Source organism: Microcaecilia unicolor, chromosome 3 (assembly GCF_901765095.1).
Source record: "Microcaecilia unicolor chromosome 3, aMicUni1.1, whole genome shotgun sequence".
Classification (NCBI taxonomy): domain Eukaryota; kingdom Metazoa; phylum Chordata; class Amphibia; order Gymnophiona; family Siphonopidae; genus Microcaecilia; species Microcaecilia unicolor.
Window position 1 is genome coordinate 502,802,216 of NC_044033.1, and position 22,779 is coordinate 502,824,994.

At 44.9% G+C, this 22,779-nt stretch overlaps 1 protein-coding gene across 1 annotated transcript in view; it reads left to right on the forward strand.

Annotated features, from left to right (window-relative positions):
- The first annotated feature begins 21,840 nt into the window (after positions 1-21,840).
- MDN1 (midasin AAA ATPase 1) overlaps positions 21,841-22,779 on the forward strand; it is a 548,987-nt gene continuing 548,048 nt past the window's right edge. The window contains exon 1 of the mRNA XM_030199093.1: positions 21,841-22,031. Coding sequence (XP_030054953.1) covers positions 21,930-22,031 — 102 coding nt within the window. The 5' untranslated portion in view covers positions 21,841-21,929. The remainder of the gene's footprint in view (positions 22,032-22,779) is intronic.

The window sequence follows — 22,779 nt, forward strand, 5'->3', positions numbered from 1 at the left end:
GGTGAAGAAAAAAAAATAGCAATTTTAGCTATGAAATTTAGTCATGCATCATCAGTTTCAATAAAGTTCTTCTATTTTAGAACACATCACATAAAATATTAAGGGCTCCATTCACCCTGGGAGATTTGAAAATCAGCTAAGTAATCAGCAGACAAGCATTAGCTTTACCCCAAGCATATACAATCTTCAAGATTTTTGCATGTCTACTTGTTCTTTTGAAATGATCAGAAACTCATTTCAAGATGTTCACAGATGAAGCCCACTTCTACTCTCCATCATCAGACCCTGCTCTGCTTCTAACACTGCACAGAGAGGGGGTAATTCTTTACAACTTGCCTAAAATAGGAACTGGAATGATGTGCGCTGAGCACAAATTCTATGATGTAACAGTTTTTTCAGCTCTGTTATATATGGCATTACAGAATTGTCAATTAAAAAAAAAACCCTCTTTATACTTCTTAGGCCACAGAAAAAGTGTGTGTGTGGGGGGGGGGGGGGGGGGAATCACAGTATGGCCAAGCTATATCTTACATAATTCGATTTACGTGCAGGGCAAGGAAAAGCTGGAAACCGTTACTCATCTTGTAGATGACTACAAAGTTCTGAGAGCTGAAAGTTTCTATACAGAATGGCATAAGATGTGTTCAACATGTTTGATAATGAGACAACAACCTCACTGTACCAGAAAGTATTAGAATTGTGATCCTACACAAATTATGGATAATTAAGAGGTTATATGTTCACCCAGGACTTTCTCATTCCAACTGACATGAAATTTAATACATGGTTAAAAAAAAAAAAAAAAACACGAAAACAACATCTGTAACAGGGTCAGTACATCATCTGGAGAGAAAAAAAAAACAACAAAATCTCAAATACCAAACAATCCAGACAGCCACAAAGATAAGAGAAATATTTCCCATTATGCTAGTAGTAGAAAAAACAGAAGAACCAATCCTCCGCAAACCAATCACTGGAACAAACAATGGGGGGGGGGGGTAACGGAAACATAACAACAACAACAACTCACATCAAAGTTTATTTTCATCAGTATGGGCTTGGCTAAGCTGGACTCAACATAAACCGTGTTCAGCAGTAAGGGCTGCTTCAGAAGTATCAAGGAACTCACGCTCCTTTCTCTAATGTAATATGCATACGTTAAGTGATAAAGACAATGTTATGTTTCTCAAATAGGCCACATTTTAAAGGCAATAATCAATGCATATAAACATAAGATAACATGCCACAAAGCAGTCCAATGTGAAAGCCCCGTGAAGAGGCCAGAGCCATGCTCTCCCAACCAGACACCAAGTCAAATGCATTCGGCTGCCCTCCCACTCTCACACGCCGAGCACCCCTCCTGCTGCATCTGGGGGTCGGGGGACCGGTTTTCCCTCCCTATGATCTGTTATCTCTTCCACTCCACTCCTTGTCCAAGATCCAACACCTCTCCTCTCCCTCTTCCTTTGTCCGCGATCCAACACGTCTCCTCAAACACCCCCCCCCCCCCCCTCAAACTCATACCCGAGGTCGCCCACCAACAATCCCACCGCTTTCCTTCTCCGGTATCCTCCTCCTCCCGTCCCCTAGGACACAACTTCTCTCTCTCGCTCTGAAGCATCCCGCCTTGCCGGAAACAGGAAGTGGTGTCAGAACTCAGAAGAGAGCGCGGGACGCCAGAAGAGCAAACTTCCTCGCGCCAGCGAACGGGGCGGGTTGTTTTGGGTTGTTTTTTTTTCGGGAATCCCGCGGAGATGGGAGCTCACGGGCATTTAAGTCCACTCAAAACCATAACCAAACATTCTTAGAAAAAAAGGGACTGCCCAAGGACGGAGGTTAGATTGAGAACAGGAGGCGGCATGATGACGTGCCTATGTAAACCATAATGGGGGGCTCAAGCCAGTAAAGCGCAGTTTTTTGCTGTTTTAGTTCACCCAGAACAATGGCAAACGCTATTGAAAAGATAGTAACATAGTAGATGACGGCAGAAAAAGATCTGCACGGTCCATCCAGTCTGCCCAACAAGATTGACTCATATGTGCTACTTTTTGTGTATACCTTGATTTGTACATGTCCTCTTCAGGGCACAGACCGTCTGCCCAGCACTATCCCCGCCTCCCACCACCAGCTCTGGCACAGACCTATAAGTCTGCCCAGCATTATCCCCGCCTCCCAACCCAACAACAGAAAAAGCTTATTAAAAAAAAATAAGGGGCTGCCTATGCGTGGGCCATCTTTAAAAAGTCTAAGCAGTGCCTTACAAGGTGGAGGAGAAAGGATTTTTTTTCAAACGCTATTGAAAACAACAACAACAAAAAATAAGGGACTGCCTATGCGTAGTCCATCTGTAAAATGCCTAAAACAGTGCTTTAAAAGGTGGAGAAGAAAGGAATTTTTTTAAACTTCTTTAAAAAAAAAAAAACACGTACAGGGTGTGGGAGTACCACACAGAGTGTGGAGGTGCACTTGATCCCCACAAAGCAAAGTAAGGGAAAAACAAAGAGGGGGTGGGGAAGATAGGCTGTTTTCAAACAATGGAGAAGTCGTATGATTGTAAATAAAAAGTAATGCTTATTACAACAACTCGACTCAACACAGCCGTGTTTCGACGCCGTAGCGCCTTCTTCAGGAGTCTTCCACAGGTTTTAACTAGTACTTGAATGGTTAACACACCAGAGGTATAAACGGTGCTAGAACAGTTAACATAAAAAAAAAAGGCGGAACAAATGCACTGAAGGGTACGCAGTTCCTTCTCTCCAAGAACCATACGAGATATGAGCAAACAGAATTGTGCTTACACGTCAAAACTCCTATGGTTCTTGGAGAGAAGGAACTGCGTACCCTTCAGTGCGTTTGTTCCGCCTTTTTTTTTTATGTGTTAACTGTTCTAGCACCGTTTATACCTCTGGTGTGTTAACCATTCAAGTACTGGTTAAAACCTGTGGAAGACTCCTGAAGAAGGCGCTACGGCGTCGAAACACGGCTGTGTTGAGTCAAGTTGTTGTAATAAACATTACTTTTTATTTACAATCATACGTCTTCTCCATTGTTTGAAAAGAGCCTATCTCACCCCCTCTTTGTTTTTCCCTTTAAACTTCTTTTGCAACATTTTTATTTATTTTAAAGCTTCCGATATGTATTTATTTGTTACATTTGTATCCCACATTTTCCCACCTATTTGCAGGCTCAATGTGGCTTACATAGTACTGGGGAGGCGTTCGCAGACTCCGGTGTGAGCAAATACAAAGTTATGTTGTGGTAAGAAAGGTCATGTTGAATAGTCAGCGGAAGAGTTGTGTTATGTCCATTACGTACTTTACTTTTGTTGTGTTGCAGAGATCAGGCATTTAAGTTGGATCTGCGGGGTATGCCTTTTTAAACATGTTAGTCTTCAGTGATTTCCGGATGTTTAGATGGTCGTACGTTGTTTTCAAGGCTTTTGGTAATGCGTTCCACAGTTGTGTGCTTATGTAGGAAAAACGGGATGCGTAAGTTGATTTGTATTTGAGTCGTTTGCAGCTTGGATAGTGCAGATTTAGATATGTTCATGTTGATTTGGATGTGTTTCTGGTTGGTATGTCAATGAGATCTGTCATGTGTCTCGGGGCTTCACCGTAGATAATTTTGTGAACCAAGATACATATTTTGAAGGCAGTGCATTCTTTGATTGGGAGCCAGTGTAGTTTTTCACAGAGGGGTTTTGCGCTTTCAAATCACGTTTTTCCAAATATAAGTCTGGCTGCTGTGTTTTGGGCGGTCTGAAGTTTCTTTAAGGTTTGTTCTTTGCATCCCGCATAAATTCCGTTGCAGTAGTCTACGTGGCTTAGCAAAATGCTTTCCTCGGGAAGAATAGTTTCACGCGTTTGAGTTTCCACATTGAGTGGAACATTTTCTTTGTTGTGGATTTCACTTGGCTCTCTAGTGTTAAGTTACGGTCCACTGTAACGCTGAGGATTTTCAGGTTGTCTGAGATAGGGAGGATGTAGTCTGGGGTGTTGATACTTGTGGGGTTGTCTGTGCTGTATTGGGATGAGAGGATGAGACTGTGTTTTTTCTTTTGAGTTTTAGTTGAAATGCATTTGCCCATGAGTCCATGATGTTCAAGCTGAGCTTGATTTCATTGGTGATTTCTGTCAGTTCGTATCAGTTTGGTAGGACCTTTCTTTCCCTTCTGTTGTGGTTGTCCGCATGTTGGTGTTTTTCCTTAGTTTAAATTGATGAGGTGTGGTGTATCCGATCAATCTTTGATTATTATGTAATATGGGTTTGATGTTACTTTCTTCAAGTGAGGTGGTTAGTGTTAGGTGGATCAGTGTTAAGGAGTAAATTGCTAGGAGTAGTTTGGAGGTATTCATTTTGGTTTCAATTCTCTGTGGGCTACTAATAGGTCATGTTCTGATGATAAGCTGTGTGATAGGACCTTGTTCTTTGGTGTGGAATCTGGTGGTATGGATAAGAAATGACAGAGAAAGGATAAAATAGCCAGAGTTGCAGATGCAGAAGCAGCAGTTTTTTATGGATGAAAAGGCATTCCGAAAAGAAGTCAAATTAGATCAATAGGAGATCAGAAGGGTACAGTTCATTTTACCCCACAATGCCTCAGGTGCGTAAGCTCTCCAAGACAAATACTGTACCCAAATGTAACGCGCTTTGAGCTATATCCAATCCATTTTGCTCAGGAAAATAACTTGTAACTTGTGTTGGGCTTAGACTTGTCATTAATTCTTTACACTGGCGGCCTCTCGCACTCTCCGTCCCAACTGAACTGCGGTCTGTCCACTCCGACCCAGAGTAATGCCACTGATTTCTGCCAAGGATGAATAAATATGAATTAGTACTGTTATTAACTATGTGATATTTCCAGAATATGTTGTATTTTGCTATGCATTGTTTTGATTCTTTTGGTACACAGTTCGCTGGAGTGCCAACAGTGTGCATAATGCCATTAATAATAAAGGTACTGGGGGAGGCAGCTGGTAGTCAGTGAAGGGGTCCTTCCCTGTTGTGTTCAAAAGTGCCCCTACTGTCCTTTTTTTCTTCTTCTTTCAGTGATGCTCCTTTAAGCTGTGCTAAACATCCAGTAGCTGAGGAAAATTTCAGATTAGCTATAAACACAGTTAAACTATAGGCAAACAAGTAGAGAAAGCATGCAGAGCATGGCTCATGAATTTCTTTCCAACTTCCCTGTGAGTGTTTATGTATGTGTATGTGTGTGTGTGTATGTGTATGTACCTCTGTGTGTGTGTACTGCTATGGATTTACAGCTTGTCTCACTAATTACAGACTGCTCAATAATTACCGTGGATTCTTTTAGATTCGTAATAAGTAAATTAAACCTTTATTAGGGAAGCTAAATTCTACAATGATTAAAATATCTCTCTATATATATATATACAATGGTTAGCACATATACAATGATTAGCTCTATACATAATCATTACATCACTGGTCTCTACATCTCTTATACCAGGAAAAGAAGCAAACACAATGATTAGCTATATAAACAATCATTACATCACTGGCCGCTACATCTCTGAGACCAGGAAAAGAAGCAATACAGTATATACATACAATCATCACTGGTCTCCATCATCCAGGCTCTTATCATCAACTGGGGGGGGCCCGGTTCACAGCGAGAGCTAGGAGCTTTAGACCAGGAACAAACCCTCTGCGCAGTCTGTACGTTACTCACAGATTAAACCCACCTCTACCATGTCAAGCCCTCCCTTTTATTAGGCTCTGAGCCCATGTCCAGAGCTAAGGAAAGTAACAGAAAGCTTCTATGGAAAATTACAGAATGCTTAACGTGGTCACATGCTTTCCAAGGCCAGGTGGCCAAGCTGGGCCTGGGAAATAAGAACCATCCTCCCCTTTGCATACCAAATTAGTTAGAGCTGTGTCTTATCTTCTAAATCCCAACTTGTTTTTTTATATTTACAAGAAAAGTTACTTTTGGTCAAAGACAAGATGTCATGGTGTCAGGTTCTCAGGTTTGGAGCCCGTGGGACCGGGCTCTGGAGTAAACGTGAGCCCTTGGGTTGCTGCTGAGGAGCGGCAGCAGCAGGCAAAACCCCCCAACCAACACTGGGCAAGCACACCGGCACCGACAAGGACTGCAGGCACCGCCCAGCAAGCCAGAACACAAGGACTGGAATCCCCCGGACTGGAGGACACTGGACTGGAACACACACCGGACCGGAGCACACTGGACCGGAACACCCTGGACTGGAGCACACCGGACTGGAGCACACTGGACTGGTCCATACAGCTTCACCTGCACTTAGCCACTGCCCCTCACCCAAGGGTTGAGCCCTTGGGTTCGAGTGGCCGGCAGGACTTACCGGATACCGGATGACTCAGGGACCAGGACTGGAAACAGAAGTACTCCTAAATCCTAAACTGACCTAAGTGCTCCTAAGCCCTAAACCAACAGAAGTGTTCCTAACAGTAAACTAACAGGGGTGCCCCTACGCCCTACACTAACAGAAGTGCAGGAAAGCCACAAGGGAAAAGCAAGGAAGGTACAATACAAAGCTACCACAGGTGCTCCTAAGCACCAAGCTATCACAGAGCTCCTACAGCACTAAACTACCAAAGGTGCTCATAACAGCACCAAAACCTAAAGTACTTCTATCAGCAATAAGAGGGAAAAAACCTGAAGTACTTCTATAGGCAACAAAAGGGAAAGCAGGGGAGCTACAAAGGAAAAGCAGGGAAGCTACACACCTACGCAGCACGGGTGCTTCCTAAGCACCACACTAACAAGCTAAACACAAAACTAACAAGCTTCCTAAGCACTACTCTGGCAAGCTAGACACAAAACTAACAAGGTGCTTCCTAAGCACTACTCTGGCAAGCTAGACACAAAACTAACAAGGTGCTTCCTAAGCACCAAAGGGGAAGCTAACAAAGCAGAAAGTGCTCCTCAACACTAAGCACTAACCGTGACCTTCAGCAGACGTTCTAAAGCACACGCAAACACCAACGTTGCAAAAGGCCCTGAAGGAAAGAACACCACTTCCTTATCAAGGCCCTCCCAGATGATGTCACAATCCCTATACCCAGGCAACAGCACACAGACCCAGAGAGGCCCAACCCACACCAATGCAGCCCCGTGAAGCACTTGAAGCCAGTACACCCAGAAAGGGAGCAGAGCAACTCAGGCAACACCCACAGCTGCAGTAAAGTGAGACAATTAGTGTCATGCTGCTGGAAGCTGCCAGCATAGAGAGAGAGAGCTAGCTCAGAACGGACAGACAAAAGAAACAGAAGCCAGCTAAGAAGCTGACCCCCAGGAAAAAGATAAGTTTGAGAGGGGTTCTGACCACGATCATAACAGCACCTCCCCCTCAAGGCTCCCATGTCCCCACGGGAGCTCCAGGTCTCCAAATAAAATTTAGGTCTCCAGGGGTAACTGTGATGGAATCTCCCAATGGGTTTGACAACATAAATCTGGACGGCTGGGCAGGAAGTAACTAGTACATCTGGAACTTGGAAACCAGAGTGGCTTTGGCAGCCACGAGGCTCTTTAGGACGGCTGCTAGGCAGGATCAGAGTCTTGGATGCAACAAGTGGAGTTCTATTCAACAGGAACCATCTCCTGAAGGAGTCCACAACTTCCTTGACCTCCTGGCACTCCACTGTAGCAGCCGGAACTGGGCTAGAGCCAACACCCATCTTGAAGTCCGAAGCCGGACAGGGACTCAAACTGGACTTCGGACTGGACCTCGCCTCTTGGCTGGAACTGGAACTCAGGAGTTTAACATCTTGGTTGAAGTGGGAACTCAGAGTACACTCAGCATCTTGCCTGAGACTGCAACCTGATCCGGCCTCAGCATCTTGGCCGGAACTGCCACTTAATTTGGACTCAGCATCTTGGCTGGACTCGGTACACAGCGTAGACTCAGCATCTCGACCGGCACTGGAACTCGCTCCGGACTCAGCATCTTGGCCGGAACTGCAACTCACACCGGACTCAGCATCTTGGCCGGAACTGCCACTCAATTCGGACTCAGCATCTTGGCTGGACTTGGTACTCAGCGTAGACTCAGCATCTTGGCTGGCACTGGAACTCGCTCCAGACTCAGCATCTTGGCCAGGACTGCAACTTGACCCGGACTCAGCATCTTGCCTGGAACTGGAACTCCAACTTGACCCGGACTCAGCATCTTGGCCGGGACTGCAACTTGACCCGGACTCAGCATCTTGCCTGGAACTGGAACTCCAACTTGACCCGGACTCAGCATCTTGGCCGGGACTGCAACTTGACCCGGACTCAGCATCTTGACCGGGACCGGCAACTCTCACCAGACTCAGCATCTTGGCCGGGACTGTAACTCTCACCGGACTCAACATCTTGACCGGAGCTGCAACTCAATTCTGATTCAGCATCTTGGCTGGACTCTGCACTCGGTGCAGACTCAGCACTCATCGTGGACTCAGCATCTCAGCTGGGCTCAGCACTCAGTGTAGACTCAGCACTCATCACGGACTCATTATCTCGGCTGGGCTCGGCACTCGGTGCAGACTCAGCACTCATCGTGGACTCATCACTCAGTGTAGACTCAGCATCCCGGCTGGGACTGAAACTCGATCCAGACTCAGCATCTTGACTGGAACTGCAAATCGCTCCAGACTTAGCATCTTGACTGGAACTGCAACTCGATCCAGACTCAGCATCTTGACTGGAACTACAAATCGATCCAGACTCAGCATCTTGACTGGAACTGCAACTCGATCCAGACTCTGCATCTTGACTGGAACTGCAACTCAATCCAGACTCAGCATCTTGACTGCCACCGCTGCAACTCAATCCAGACTCAGCATCTTGGCTGTCACTGCTGCAACTCGCTCTGGACTCAGCATCTTGGCTGCCACTGGAACTTGGCAGCGACTTGGCTAGCAGGGCCACTCGAACTGGCATCGGAGGCTCAGTCAGAAGCGTCTCTTGGACTGGACTCAGGGGCTTAACTGGCCGTGCCACTTGAACTAGGACCGGAGGCTCGGCCAGAAGCGCCACTTGAACAGGAATTGGAGGCTCAATTAGAAGCATCCCACAGACTGGACTCAGCGGCTTGACTGAAGGCGCTACTTGAACTGAGATTGGAGGCTCGGTTAGAAGCGCTGCTCGGACAGGCCTCCGAACCTGGCTGGAATTGGGCCTCGGCTTGGACTCAGCATCTGGGCTGGAACTCAAAACAGACTCAGAAGCTTGGCGGGCAGAGTCAGGAAGCCACCTTCTTTCTGCTTGGGCTTCAGGAGTATCCCGCAGGGTTGGCTCCGAGAGGAGTTGGAAGCGGTAAAAGAACAGCTTGGTAGAGGGATCAATAGCAGAAACTGGGTTTTCTTCGAACCCAGCCAGGAGACACACCTTCTCTCCGCTGCAGCTTCAGGAGTATTCTTCAGGGCTGGATCAGACAACAGTTTGACACGGTAATCATGGAGCGTCAGAAACGGATCCAGCTCAAAAATGGGGTTGGAACTGGGATCCAAACTGGTACTAGGAGGCTCAGTAGACAGCGCCACTTGAACTGGATGCAGAGACTTGGCTTGAAGTGCTGCTTGGACTGGAATCGGAGACTCGGTCGGAAGCATCCCTCGGACTGGACTCGAATGGAAGCGCCACCTGAACTGGGATAGGAGGCTCAGTTCGAAGAGCCCTCTGGACTGGACTCGGTTATACAAACAAAACAGTCCCTTGGACTAGGCTCCGAGGCTTGAGTGGAAGCACCCCTTGAACTGGAATTGTAGACTTGACTGGACGCGCAGCTGGGACTGGACTGGACCCTTGCTGGGCCCAGAGCGTGGAATTCCCAAGACGTCTCCTCTCAGCGACAGCTTCAGGAGTATCCCACAAAGCTGAATTCAAGACAAGGTTGCGGCGATATTTAGAGAGCGTGATAAAAGGGTCAACGTCCGAAACGGGGTTTTCCACGATCCCGAGCAGCTGGACACGTTTTCTCTCAGCTGCCGCTTCAGGGGTCTTCTTCAAAACAGGATGAGACAAAAGTTTACCACGATACTTATGAAGCATCATGGAAGGATCAAGAACAACGATAGAGCTGGACCCCACCTGGGTCAGCTGGGCGGGTAATCTTGCCGGGCTCGGAGCCTTTGCAATCTGTCAGGTTCTCAGGTTTGGAGCCCGCGGGGTCGGGCTCTGGAGTCATCGTGAGCCCTTGGGCTGCTGCCGAGGAGCGTCAGCAGCAAGCAAAACACCCCAACCAACACTGGGCAAGCACACCGGCACCGGCAAAGACTGCAGGCACCGCCCAGCGAGCCGGAACACAAGGACTGGAATCCCCCGGACTGGAGGACACAGGACTGGAACACACTGGACCAGAACACACACTGGACTGGAGCACACCGGACTGGAGCACACTGGACTGGTCCGTACAGCTTCACCTGCACTTAGCCACTGCCCCCCCACCAAGGGTTGAGCCCTTGGGTTCGAGTGGCCGGCAGGACTTACCGGATACCGGATGACACAGGGACCAGGACTGGAAACAGAAGTACTCCTAAATCCTAAACTGACCTAAGTGCTCCTAAGCCCTAAACCAACAAAAGTGTTCCTAACAGTAAACTAACAGGGGTGCCCCTACGCCCTACACTAACAGAAGTGCAAGGAAGCCACAAGGGAAAAGCAAGGAAGGTACAATACAAGACTACCACAGGTGCTCCTAACCACCAAGCTATCACAGAGCTCCTACAGCACTACCAAAGGTGCTCATAACAGCACCAAAACCTAAAGTACTTCTATCAGCAATAAGAGGGAAAAAACCTGAAGTACCTAACTTATTATCAACTGAGTCGAGCTTACCCACAATCCACTGCATTTTCTGGTCAAATGTGGTTTCTAAGAGGGCCCGAATCTCCTGAGTTATCTCCATTACCCAGCTGGAGCTGAGAGTTGAAGGGCCCACCAAGTCATCCTCCGCCATCTTGGGTTCTGCTGTTCGCCCACAAGTCCACTCCTGCTACCATATTTTTTAGGTCATATTGGCATTGTATGGAAGTCGCATGCCACAAAGTTAAAGCTAGTAGGTTCTCTCAGGTATGTGAAGTAGTGCAAAGCAAGAAGATGGCCTCGGTAGGGTTTTTTTTAACAGAAATGATGCCGAGCTAGGGAGCAGGTGTTGAGGCAAACTCCAAAAGGTGATGGAGTTTGCCTCAACACCTGCTCCCTAGCTCGGCATCACGTGACCTATTGTTTGAAATGCATTAAAGAAGATTTTGGTAAAAGAGTTCTGAGTCTTCACAGTGATGTTTTATATTCTTTTTTTTTTTTAGGTTCAACAATTTTTAATTGATGAAATAACAAAATTGACAGTCGACAAACTCCGTTTGTAACCTTTGAAAACAAGACAACCTGAATACACGGATGGTGATAATCACATCATCAAAATTTTTTAAACATTTGCTCCACCCCCCACTCCTTATGTTCTGTTTAACTGCATGCTAATCTCCTGAGTAGACAGGAAAGAGAGAAGAACAATAGCCACCATGTTGATTTGGTTATGGAATTTGGCCTGGCTAATGCCTCAGTTGTCTTCCAGAATTTTGTAAACGACATCTTCCGAGATCTCTTACAGAGTTGTATTCTAGTCTACCTAGATGATATCCTGATATTCTCCAGGACATTGGCCCAACATCATGAACAAGTGACATGAGGCCTGCAATGTCTGCAGGAGAACCATCTTTACATGAAGCAGGAAAAGTACACTTTTGAGCAGACGGAGCTCCCTTTCCTAGGTTATATTATTTTGGATCAGGGCCTCAACTTGGATCCTGCCAAGCTGTCTGCTATCCTTGATTGGCCTTGTCCCCAAAGGTGTAAAGCACTGCAACGTTTCTTAGGCTTTGCTAATAATTATTGCCAATTTATCCAGAATTACTCCTCAGCGGTGGCTCCGCTCACCACCCTCACCCACAGGGAGTCTAATACCTAGGAGTGTCCCCAGGAAGCACTTCAAGCCTTTGAGCATCTGAAGAATGCCTTTACCTCAGCACCTCTACTCTGGCATCCTGATCCTAAGAAGCCTTTCAGTGTAGAGGTAGATGCTTCCTCTATCAGGGCCGGGGCTATTCTCTGTCATTTCATGCCCTCTCGGTAGAACGAGAGGGCATGAAATGAGATTGAAGGGGGGCAGACTCAAGAAGATTGTCAGGAAGTATTTTTTCATGGAGAGGGTGGTGGATGCTTGGAATGCCCTCCTGTGGGAGGTGGTGGAGATGAAAACAGAAATGGAATTCAAACATGTGTGGGATAAACATAAAGGAATCCTGTGCAGAAGGAAGGGATCCTCAGGAGCTTAGCCTAGAATGGGTGGCATAGCTGGTGGTTGTGAGGTGGGGCTAGTGCTGGGCAGACTTATATGGTCTGTGCCGGGGCTGGTGGTTGGGCGGTGGGGATAGTGCTGGGCAGACTTATACGGTCTGTGCCAGAGCCGGTGGTGGGAGGCAGGGATAGTGCTGGGCAGACTTATATGGTCTGTACCAGAGCTGGTGGTGGGAGGCGGGACTGGTAGTTGGGAGGCGGGGATAGGGCTGGCCAGACTTATACGGTCTGTGCCCTGAAGAGAACAGTACAAATAAAAAAGTAGCACATATGAATTTATCTTCTTGGGCAGACTGGATGGATCGTGCAGGTCTTTTTCTGCCGTCATCTACTATGTTACTATGTAAACCGACAATGTGGGCAAGATGTTACCTTACGCTGCCTTCTCCAGGAAAGTTTCCCCAGCAGAGAAGAACTATGCCATAGGTGACTGGGGACTATTATTTATGTATTATTAGGATTTATTTACTGCATTTTTTAAATAATTAATTCAAGGCAATGTACAGTAAGAATAAATCAAACATAAGCAATAGACAATTACATTAGTAAAAATATTAAAATAACAATACAAAGTATGGCATAGTATACAACTTAGAATGTCAACACAAGATGGCTTTGGAGGAGTGGCATCACTTCCTTTCACAGTGACCACTGATCATAAGAACCTATTTATTTACAGGAAGCTCGACAGCTTAATCCCCAACAGGCAGGCTTGATAATCCTTGTTCTTTGCTCATTCTGATTTATCTTTCGCCCAGCCAAGAAGAACCTCCGGGCCGACACTCTCTCTCATTAGCCAACACTCTCATTAATTTCCACATTCTGAAGAGACTCCTGAGTTCCAGCATGTCATAGATCCCGCTAAAATTCTTGCTGCATCATCTACACCCATTCCACGTGATAAGATGGTTGTTCACAAGTGCCACTGGGACACAGACTGACATAGGGATGAGTCCAAGAAGGCTGGACATCCCGGTATTTGGAAGACCTGGAGCTAATTTCTCAGACATATTGGTGGCCAAGCATAAAGAAGGGTGTGCCCAATTTTGGTGGTTCTTGTCCTGTCTGGTCCCACCACAAGCCCTCTCACTCTCAGCTGGGGCCTTCTTCAACATCTCCCGGTCCCTGAAAAACCTTGGACCCGCATAGCTATGGATTTTATAACAGACCTCCCTGATTCTGATGGGTTTTCCATGCACATTGAGCCTGCAAAGAGGTGGGAAAATGTGAGATACAAATGCAACAAATAAATAAATAAATAAATAAATATTTGGGTGGTCACTGACTGATTCTTGAAGATGGCACATTTCATTCCATTACCTATTTTCTCAAGGAAATCTTCCATCTCCATGGGTTACCCACTTCTATTGTGTCTGATTGTGGAGTTCAGTTTACATCCAAGTTTTGGCAGAATTTATGTAAATCCCTGCATATTACCCTGAACTTTTAAGGTTTAATGGTTTTTATTCAGAATCAAAACACCCAACATCAAACAACGAAACAACAAGACATCAAGCGGTTACATTGCAATGAGCACGCATAACAAGAACAAGCAAAAACATCTTACAGCAAAAAAAGACTGGATATCATACAATACCTTTTTTAATTTGGTGAGACACCTCCCGCTGCCCTCCTACCCCACAACCCTATTTTCCATTCAAGTGTAACAAATGTATGCAGAATCACCCCTCCCCCCAGCCCTATCATTACCCATATCTTAGACAACTGAGATGACCCGGCGCCTGGACTCTTATGACCCCAGGTCATCTATTTAAATAATAATGTACATTGTTCCCAGTCCACCCTCCCCAACCCAAGCAGAGAACCACAAAACAACCCCTAATAGAACAGCATCAACCTAGGAAACACTCTGAAAACTATTCAGTACAGCGCTTCTTGCTTTATGGGAGATGGTTTGCAAATAACAGTGAAAACCTTTCTTTCCTTTGGGGAATTCCTAGCAGCCCTTGCCTCCCATAACATAAATGCATGCAATCTGTTTCTCCAGTACCAAAAGGAGGAAAGTTCCTCTTGCATCCAATACATAAGTATACATTTCTTCCCCAATGCATACACTTTAGTAAGTAGTAAGTGCAAATTTTTGTCTGTGATCCCATAGGCCTCCCATTTATTCAGTAAGACTCCTTTCCAAGAAAAAGTTACATGGCAACCAAAAATAATACCTAAGTATCGATGAATCAACCATCCAAAACGCTTGAATGCCACTACATCACCAAAAAGCATGAAAAAAAAGGTATTGTCCCCCCATTTGGGACATTGGCCAACAGGCACCCAACCTGCTCTAGCAGCCTGATATTGTGATATATATGCTCTGTGGAGTATACCCTGAACTTTTAATCTGGCTACCACCCGCAAACCAATGGCCAAACTGAACGTGTCAACCTGATCCTAAAAACCTTCCTGCACAGCTATGTATCTGTTCAGCAAAAGTATCGGTCTCAAGTATTACCCTCGGCCAGGTTCAGCTATGATAATTACGTGAGCAAGTCCTCTGGAATGTCTCCATTCAAGGCTGTTTTTGGACGACACCCTAGGATACCTTTGCCTTTGGCTGATGCAGTTACAGTAACGACTGTGAAAGCAACCGCTATATTTTTAAATGAACAGTGGAAGAAAACTAAGAGACTTTTGACACTAGCCGCAGAACGTTACAAAAGGCAGGACGATAAGAAGAGATGCCCTGCTCCTCAATTTCAGCTTGGAGATCTGGTTTGGCTACCCACTTAGAGTTTACAACAGAAAATTCCCTCTACTAAGTTTGCAGCCTGGTTTATTGGACCATATCTGATTCTTCACCAAGTTTCCTATCAACTAAGATTATCACCTACATTACGGGTGCGAAATGTCTTCCATGTATCTCTCCTCAAGCCTGTGATATTGAATCTGAGGAGGAAAAAGCCACCTGTTCCTTCTGCAATATCTGTGGATCCTGAAGAGGAGTATGAGGTCCAGGACATTTTGGATGCTAGGAAAGTCCACAGCAGACTTCAATATCTTATCACATGGAAAAGGCTATGGGCCTGAAGAGAATTGTTGGGAACCAGCATCTAGTGTTCATGCTCTCTTGAAGTTTAGAAGATTTCATCACATCTTTCCCCATAGACCCAATCCGACAGTAGGTAGGAGGGGCCCTTTGGGGAGGGGGCACTGTCACTGTTGCCCCCATGCTCCTTTACCTCCACATCGGGGTCCCGTGTGATGCACCCGTCTTACGCGCTGCTCCCTCCTCCAGACTGCTGACAGCTGTGCATGCTAATTTTGTGTGAGGCTGGATTCAGGTTGACACTGATCAGATCAGCCCCTGTAATGGAAGTGAATTTTAAAGATTGTTTTTCAGCTCTGTCTTTGACCGAAAGTAACTTTTCTTGTAAATACAAAAAATAAGTTGGAATACAGAAGATAAGACACAGCTCTAACTAATTTGGTATGGAAAGGGAAGGATGGTTCTTGTTTCCAGGTCCAGCCTGGCCACCTGGAGTTGTAAATCATGTGACCACGTTCCCACAGTATGGCTTTTTTACCTAAACAGAGAAGCATTCTGTAATTTTCCTTAGCTTTGAACATGAGCTCAGAGCCTAATAAAAAGGGAGGGCTTGTCACAGCAGAGTGGGGGCTCATCTGTGAGTAGACGTACTGCGCAGAGGATCTGTTCCTGGTCCAAGAAGCTCCTGGCTCTCGCTGTGAACTGGGCCCCCCCAGCTGATGTTAAAAGCCTGGATGATGTAAGGACCAGTGATTTTATGTATAGTGTATGTATTGCTTCTTTTCCTGGTCTAAGAACTCTTTGCATTGCTTAGATGTAGAGACCAGTGATGTAATGATTGTTTATACAGCTAATCATTGTGTGTATAGAGCTAATCATTGTATATGTGCTAACCATTGTATATACCTTAATCATTGTAGAATTTAGCTCCTCTAATAAAGGTCTTATTTACTTGATACGAATCCAAAATAATCCACAGTAATTATTGGGTAGTCTGTGTTAGTGAGGCAGGCTGTAAATCCATAGCAGTTCAGCCCCTCACTGACATCATCAACGTAGGCCTTCTTCTGCAGTCGCTGCTGTCTGCCTCTTTGTCTTGCAACAGGTCATCCTGCTTCCAGTGATCTTCGCACTGTCAGCTTCCAGCCTTGGTTCCAGCTTCCAGCTCAGCTTTAGTTTCCAGACTTTGTTTCAGCTTCCAACTCAGTTCCAGCCCTAGTTACAGCTTCCAGCACAAACTTCAACTTATAGTCTTGGTTCCAGCTCCAGCACAGCTTCAGCTTCCAGCACAACTCCTGCTTCTAGACTTGGTTCCAGCTCCAGCACAGCCTCAGCTTCCAGCACAACTCCTGCTTTAAGCACAGCTCCTGCTTCCAATCCAGGTCCAGCAAAGCCTCAGCTTCCAGCACAGCTCCTGCTTCCAGCTCCAGCACCAGCACAGTCTTCCATTTCTGGGTACAGCTTCGTGTTTCCCTCAGCACCTCTACTGGAGTAATCCCTTCTGCAGGGACTTGTCCACCATTTGCCACAGTCTGTCTGATCCTTTGGGCGGGCAGGCACTGTTGTTCCACCACTGTCCAAGGGCTCACTCATCCTGAAACTTGACTTGGATATTTCAGAAATATCAGATGTTATCTCAGCCATAGCAGAAAGTTTTGTTTTTGCATCATATCCCTGAGAAGTGTAATATCATCTGCAAGAGAAGACTGCTGGAGTGGAGTGGAATGGGTAGACATGAATTGCTTGTTTACTCTTTCTAAAAAATACTAAGACTAGGGGCACGCGATGAAGCTACAAAGTAGTAAATTTAAAATGAATCGGAGAAAATATTTATTCACTCAACGTGTAATAACTATGGAATTTGTTGCCAGAGAATGTGGTAAAAGCAGTTAACATAGCGGGGTTTAAAAAAGGTTTGGATGGCTTCCTAAAAGAAAAGTCTGTAAGTAATTATTTATTTATTTATTTATTATTACATTTGTACCCCGCACTTTCCCACTCAAAGCAGGTTCAATGCGGCTTACATAGTAATAAGGATTATAGGATTTTGATAAGAAAATAAAAGTTAAATATAACAGAATAACAACAGTGATAGGTAGGTAGAGAAGGACGGGTGAAGGAGTAGGAAAGGTGTAAACAAGGGTAGAAGAGGCGGGAGGGGGATAGGTACAGGATAAGTGGATGGAATTTTGGTTGGAAAGATAGTCAAGGTCATTGCCTCCTGGATATGTGATGGGTAGTAGGATTCATAATGTTAGTTTGGGTCGTTAGGATAGGCTACTTTGAACAGATGGGTTTTTAGTGATTTCTGGAAGGGTAGATAGCCACTGATTAGGAGGGCATTATTAAAATGGACTTGGAAAAAAACACTGCTTATTTCTGGGATAAGCAGTATAAAATGTATTGTACTATTTTGGGATCTTGCCAGTACTTGTGACCCGGATTGGCCACTGTTGGAAACAGGATGCTGGGCTTGATGGACTTTCAGTCTGTCCCAGTATGGCAACACTTATGCACTTATGTTGTAGAGGTGAGTCCAGAGGTAGGGCACATTTTTCAGGCATCAGAGGATCTGATTTAGAGTGCTTAATTGCAGAAGAAATAGAATAATAATGCTAATTTTTAGTAGATTTTGCAGGCATACAACTCTGTGAACAGAAAATATTTTGTAGGAGGCAATACCGTAATTTGGTAGTCTGAAAAAGCTGTAATTAGTCAATCGCCACAGGGAAATTGCTCAATCAAGCGTCCATCATAGTAATATAGTAACATAGTAAATGATGGCAGATAAAGACCTGTATGGTCTATCCAGTCTGCCCAACAAGATAAACTAATTTTACATGGTATGTGCTACTTTATATATATACCCGAGTTTGATTTGTCCTTGCCTTTCTCATGGCACAGACCGTAGAAGTCTGCCCAGTACTGTTCTTGTACTAAGTTCTGAAGCTAACATCGAAGCCCCTTAAAATTTACACTCCAGCCCATCCCTATCTATTCAGTCATGATCAGGGTGTAGACCGTAGAAGTCTGCCAAGCTCCTGTTTTGTTTCCAATTACTGGCATCGCTACCCAATCTCCGCTAAGATTCCACGGAACCATTCATTCTAAACAGGATTCCTTTGTGTTTATCCCATGCATGTTTTAATTCCATTAAGTATAAGTCTGCCCTCCACTATCCTCGCCTCCCAACCACCAACCTCTCTTCCCCCCACCTGCTCTGCCACCCAATTTGGGCTAAGCTTCTGAGGATCCATTCCTTCTGCACAGGATTCCTTTATGTATATCCCGCGCATGTTTGAATTCCGTTACCGTTTTCATCTCCACCACCTCCCGCGGGAGGGCATTCCAAGCATCCACCACCCTCTCTGTGAAAAAATACTTCCTGACATTAGTCCTGAGTCTGCCCCCCTTCAACCTCAATTCATGTCCTCTAGTTCTACCACCTTCCCGTCTCCGGAAAAGGTTCGTTTGTGTATTAATACCTTTAAAATATTTGAACATCTGTATCATATCACCCCTGTTTCTCCTTTCCTCCAAGGTATACTTCTCATTTTCCCCCCCAAACCCACCTCCCCGCTCCCCCCATTTTCTATTTCTGTTGATGGCTCTCTCATTCTCCCTGTCTCCTCAGCTCGAAACCTTGGGGTCATCTTTGACTCTTCTCTCTCCTTCTCTGCTCATATCCAGCAGACCGCCAAGACCTGTCGTTTCTTTCTTTACAACATCCGTAAAATCCGCCCCTTTCTTTCCGAGCACTCTACCAAAACCCTCATCCACACCCTTGTCACCTCTCGTTTAGACTACTGCAATCTGCTTCTTGCTGGCCTCCCACTTAGTCACCTCTCCCCTCTCCAGTCAGTTCAAAACTCTGCTGCCCGTCTCATCTTCCGCCAGGGTCGCTTTACTCATACTACCCCTCTCCTCAAGACCCTTCACTGGCTCCCTATCCGTTTTCGCATCCTGTTCAAACTTCTTCTACTAACCTATAAATGTACTCACTCTGCTGCTCCCCAGTATCTCTCCACACTCGTCCTTCCCTACACCCCTTCCCGTGCACTCCGCTCCATGGATAAATCCTTCTTATCTGTTCCCTTCTCCACTACTGCCAACTCCAGACTTCGCGCCTTCTGTCTCGCTGCACCCTACGCCTGGAATAACTTCCTGAGCCCCTACGTCTTGCCCCATCCTTGGCCACCTTTAAATCTAGACTGAAAACCCACCTCTTTGACATTGCTTTTGACTCGTAACCACTTGTAACCACTCGCCTCCACCTACCCCCTCCTCTCTTCCTTCCCGTTCACATTAATTGATTTGATTTGCTTACTTTATTTATTTTTTGTCTATTAGTAGTAGTAGTAGTTCAGGTCAGCAAGTCTCTCCTTGTACAGTTTGTAACGCAAATCCCATACCATTTTCGTAGCTTTTCTTTGCACCACTTCCAGTCTTTTTACATCTTTAGCAAGATACGGCCTCCAAAACTGAACACAATACTCCAAGTGGGCCAATGACTTGTAGAGGGGCATCAACACCTCCTTTCTTCTGCTAGTTATGCTCCTCTCTACGCAGCCTAGCATCCTTTTGGTCATGGCCATCGCCTTGTCACTTTGTTTCTTCACCTTCAGATCTCCGACACCAACACCCCAAGGTCTTTCTCCTGAGTGTTGGTGTTGGAGGATCTGAAGGTGAAGAAACAATGCGACAAGGCGACAGCTGTGGCCAGAAGGATGCTAGGCTGCGTGGAACGTGTCACGTGACTCCCCTTAGAAACAAAATACTTATTTTTATTTTGACTTATAAAACCACTTGTCCCTGAAACATGCTCAAAACAGAATAATGATTTGTGTATCTAAAATGTAAACTTCTACAAATCAGATGAGATGGAGATGTGATTCTATGTACCCAATGAAAAGAGAGTTTAATTTTACTCCAATTTAATTTTAATTTAAATATATTTTATTGAAGTCACCAATAGAAATCAAACAAAATAAAACATGGAAAAGAAAATAAGATGATACCTTTTTATTGGACATAACTTAATACATTTCTTGATTAGCTTTCAAAGGTTGCCCTTCTTCATCAGATCGGAAATAAGCAAATGTGCTAGCTGACAGTGTATATAAGTGAAAACATTAAAGCATTACTATGACAGTCTGACAGGTGTCAGACTGTCATAGTAATGCTTGAATGTTTTAACTTATATACACTGTCAGCTAGCACATTTGCTTATTTCCGATCTGACGAAGAAGGGCAACCTTTGAAAGCTAATCAAGAAATGTATTAAGTTATGTCCAATAAAAAAGGTATCATCTTATTTTCTTTTCCATGTTTTATTTTGTTTGATTTCTATTGATAACCTTAAGAGTGGACTAACACGGCTACCACACTCCTCTATTGAAGTCAGCAAAAGATACAACCAGCAAGCATATACACATATGCAAATCTACAACACAAACCAATTCTGTAATGTGAGTACAACAGAAGATTTATATAATGTTCCCCCAACCAATCCTGATATCCATTATTCACCCTTACAGTTCTTAATCATGGAATCTGAAATATGCCAGTATTGCAAGGTTACACCTCCAATGTATTAAAAAATGTAGAATGGACTCTCATGGACAGAGTGATCAAGTATGCCTGTCACACTTTCAAGAATTGTTTCTTCAGCTCTAGGTCCCTTTGCATCCATTTAATTTTAATGTGTTCCATATTTATAACACCAGGCTTCCCAAAACAGATCACAACAGTTAACATGTGAACCCATCAGGAAACAGGATATCCTAATTTAAATTTGGCCATGTATTACTGTATTCTATAGAACAGTGTAGAAAAATGAGCACAAAATACAGAGAATGTATTACTGCTGTGTCTAGCAGCTACAATAATTGTATCATGCTGTTTTAGTGATATTAAACTTGACTTAATGATATATATCTAGACATGTGAAGTTTGAAAATAAATGAAAAAGCTGTCAAATAAAATAAAATAAAATTTGTTTATCCTCCACCTTTTAGACTATTAAACTAGCACAGCTTTAGACTTTTTACAGAGACCACGCATAGGCAATCTGTTACTATTTCTAATAAGCTTTTGCTATTCTTTTCAATAGCGTTCGTTTGCTATTCTTTTGGGTGAACCAATGTGGCGGCAAGCTCCGCCTACTGGCTTCAGCGTACATAATGGCTGTCTAGATAGGCTGCCTGGTTCATGCCGTCTCCTGTTCTCGAATCTCAATCTATTCTCCTTGAGTCGCCCCACTCCTCGCTCCTGACCTACCCTCTCAGTCTCAGAAGAAGCGGCAGCCAGGGCAATCTGCACTTGCGCGTTCGCCTTTCCCGAGTCGCGTTCGAATGACGCAAGGGGGAAGTCGGAAGTTGCGAATGCGAAGCGGCACGCCGCGGTGTGGCAGTGTAGATAGATAGTGAGGGTGTGTGTGCCCACGTGCACAGGTGTGTGTGTGTATAACTGTACTTCTCTGCAGAGGAGAGAGTGGGTTTGGAGCAGGGGCGGCGGCTTTTTGCCGCAGAGCGTTACTTTTTTCCCTTGGTATCCGGCTGAGTCTCGTTCCCGGCGGCCGTGGGCACCATGGAGAACTTTGAGTTCAGTCTTTCGGCACTGAAGAGCCTCGTTCCGGAGAGTGAGAAGAGCTGCAGCACGAGCGAGCTGGGCAGGCTCCTTTCTCGGCCGGTGAGTGTGCTGTGGAGAGTAGCCGGCGGCTATGCAAATCCTGCCGCCTCATGTGCCTAATGTGGAGGCCGCAGGTAGTGCGTACGGGGTTGTTCCCTACAGACAACCCAGTCTTTACTTTCGGTACTGGATGTCTTGTGGTAGTGGGGGAAAACTCACTATAGATCTGGTTGAGCTTTGTTTAAGCTGGATCTTCACAGGAAGTATGATGACCATATTATGATTTAGCTTTGCTTATTAGACGTTTGTGTACGAAAACGTGCTGTAGATTATATGCGCATCACTTTTTTTAAAAGTTGCTTTTGAAATATGTGCAAATCAAATAATACATTTTGAAAGTAATTTACAAGTGACGGGTACACGTTTTCTTACAAGAAACTAAAAATACAGTTTATTGCCCACAGAGTCCTTATGGATTAAAAAGAAAAACGTGTGTGTCTGGAGAGATGAAAGAAAAAGAGTAGGTAATGTCACAATGTGTAAAATAAATGACACGGAATAAACTAAAGAGTCAAGCAGTCAGTCACTTAAAAATCTTGTTTGCTTCCGGAGAAAATCTCGACTGAGATGGCTTAGAACATAGTGCTTATTCTGAAAACAAAGGAAATAGCAACTGAAAGGTGACTCTTGCAGACCAAACGTTCATCTTAAGAAAATTTTGAATTTTGGTCTGTGTTAGAGGTTAATAGACTTTTTGGTTTGGTGTAAAAATTAGGCCTGAAATTTGTGATCAGCCATATTTCAGTTT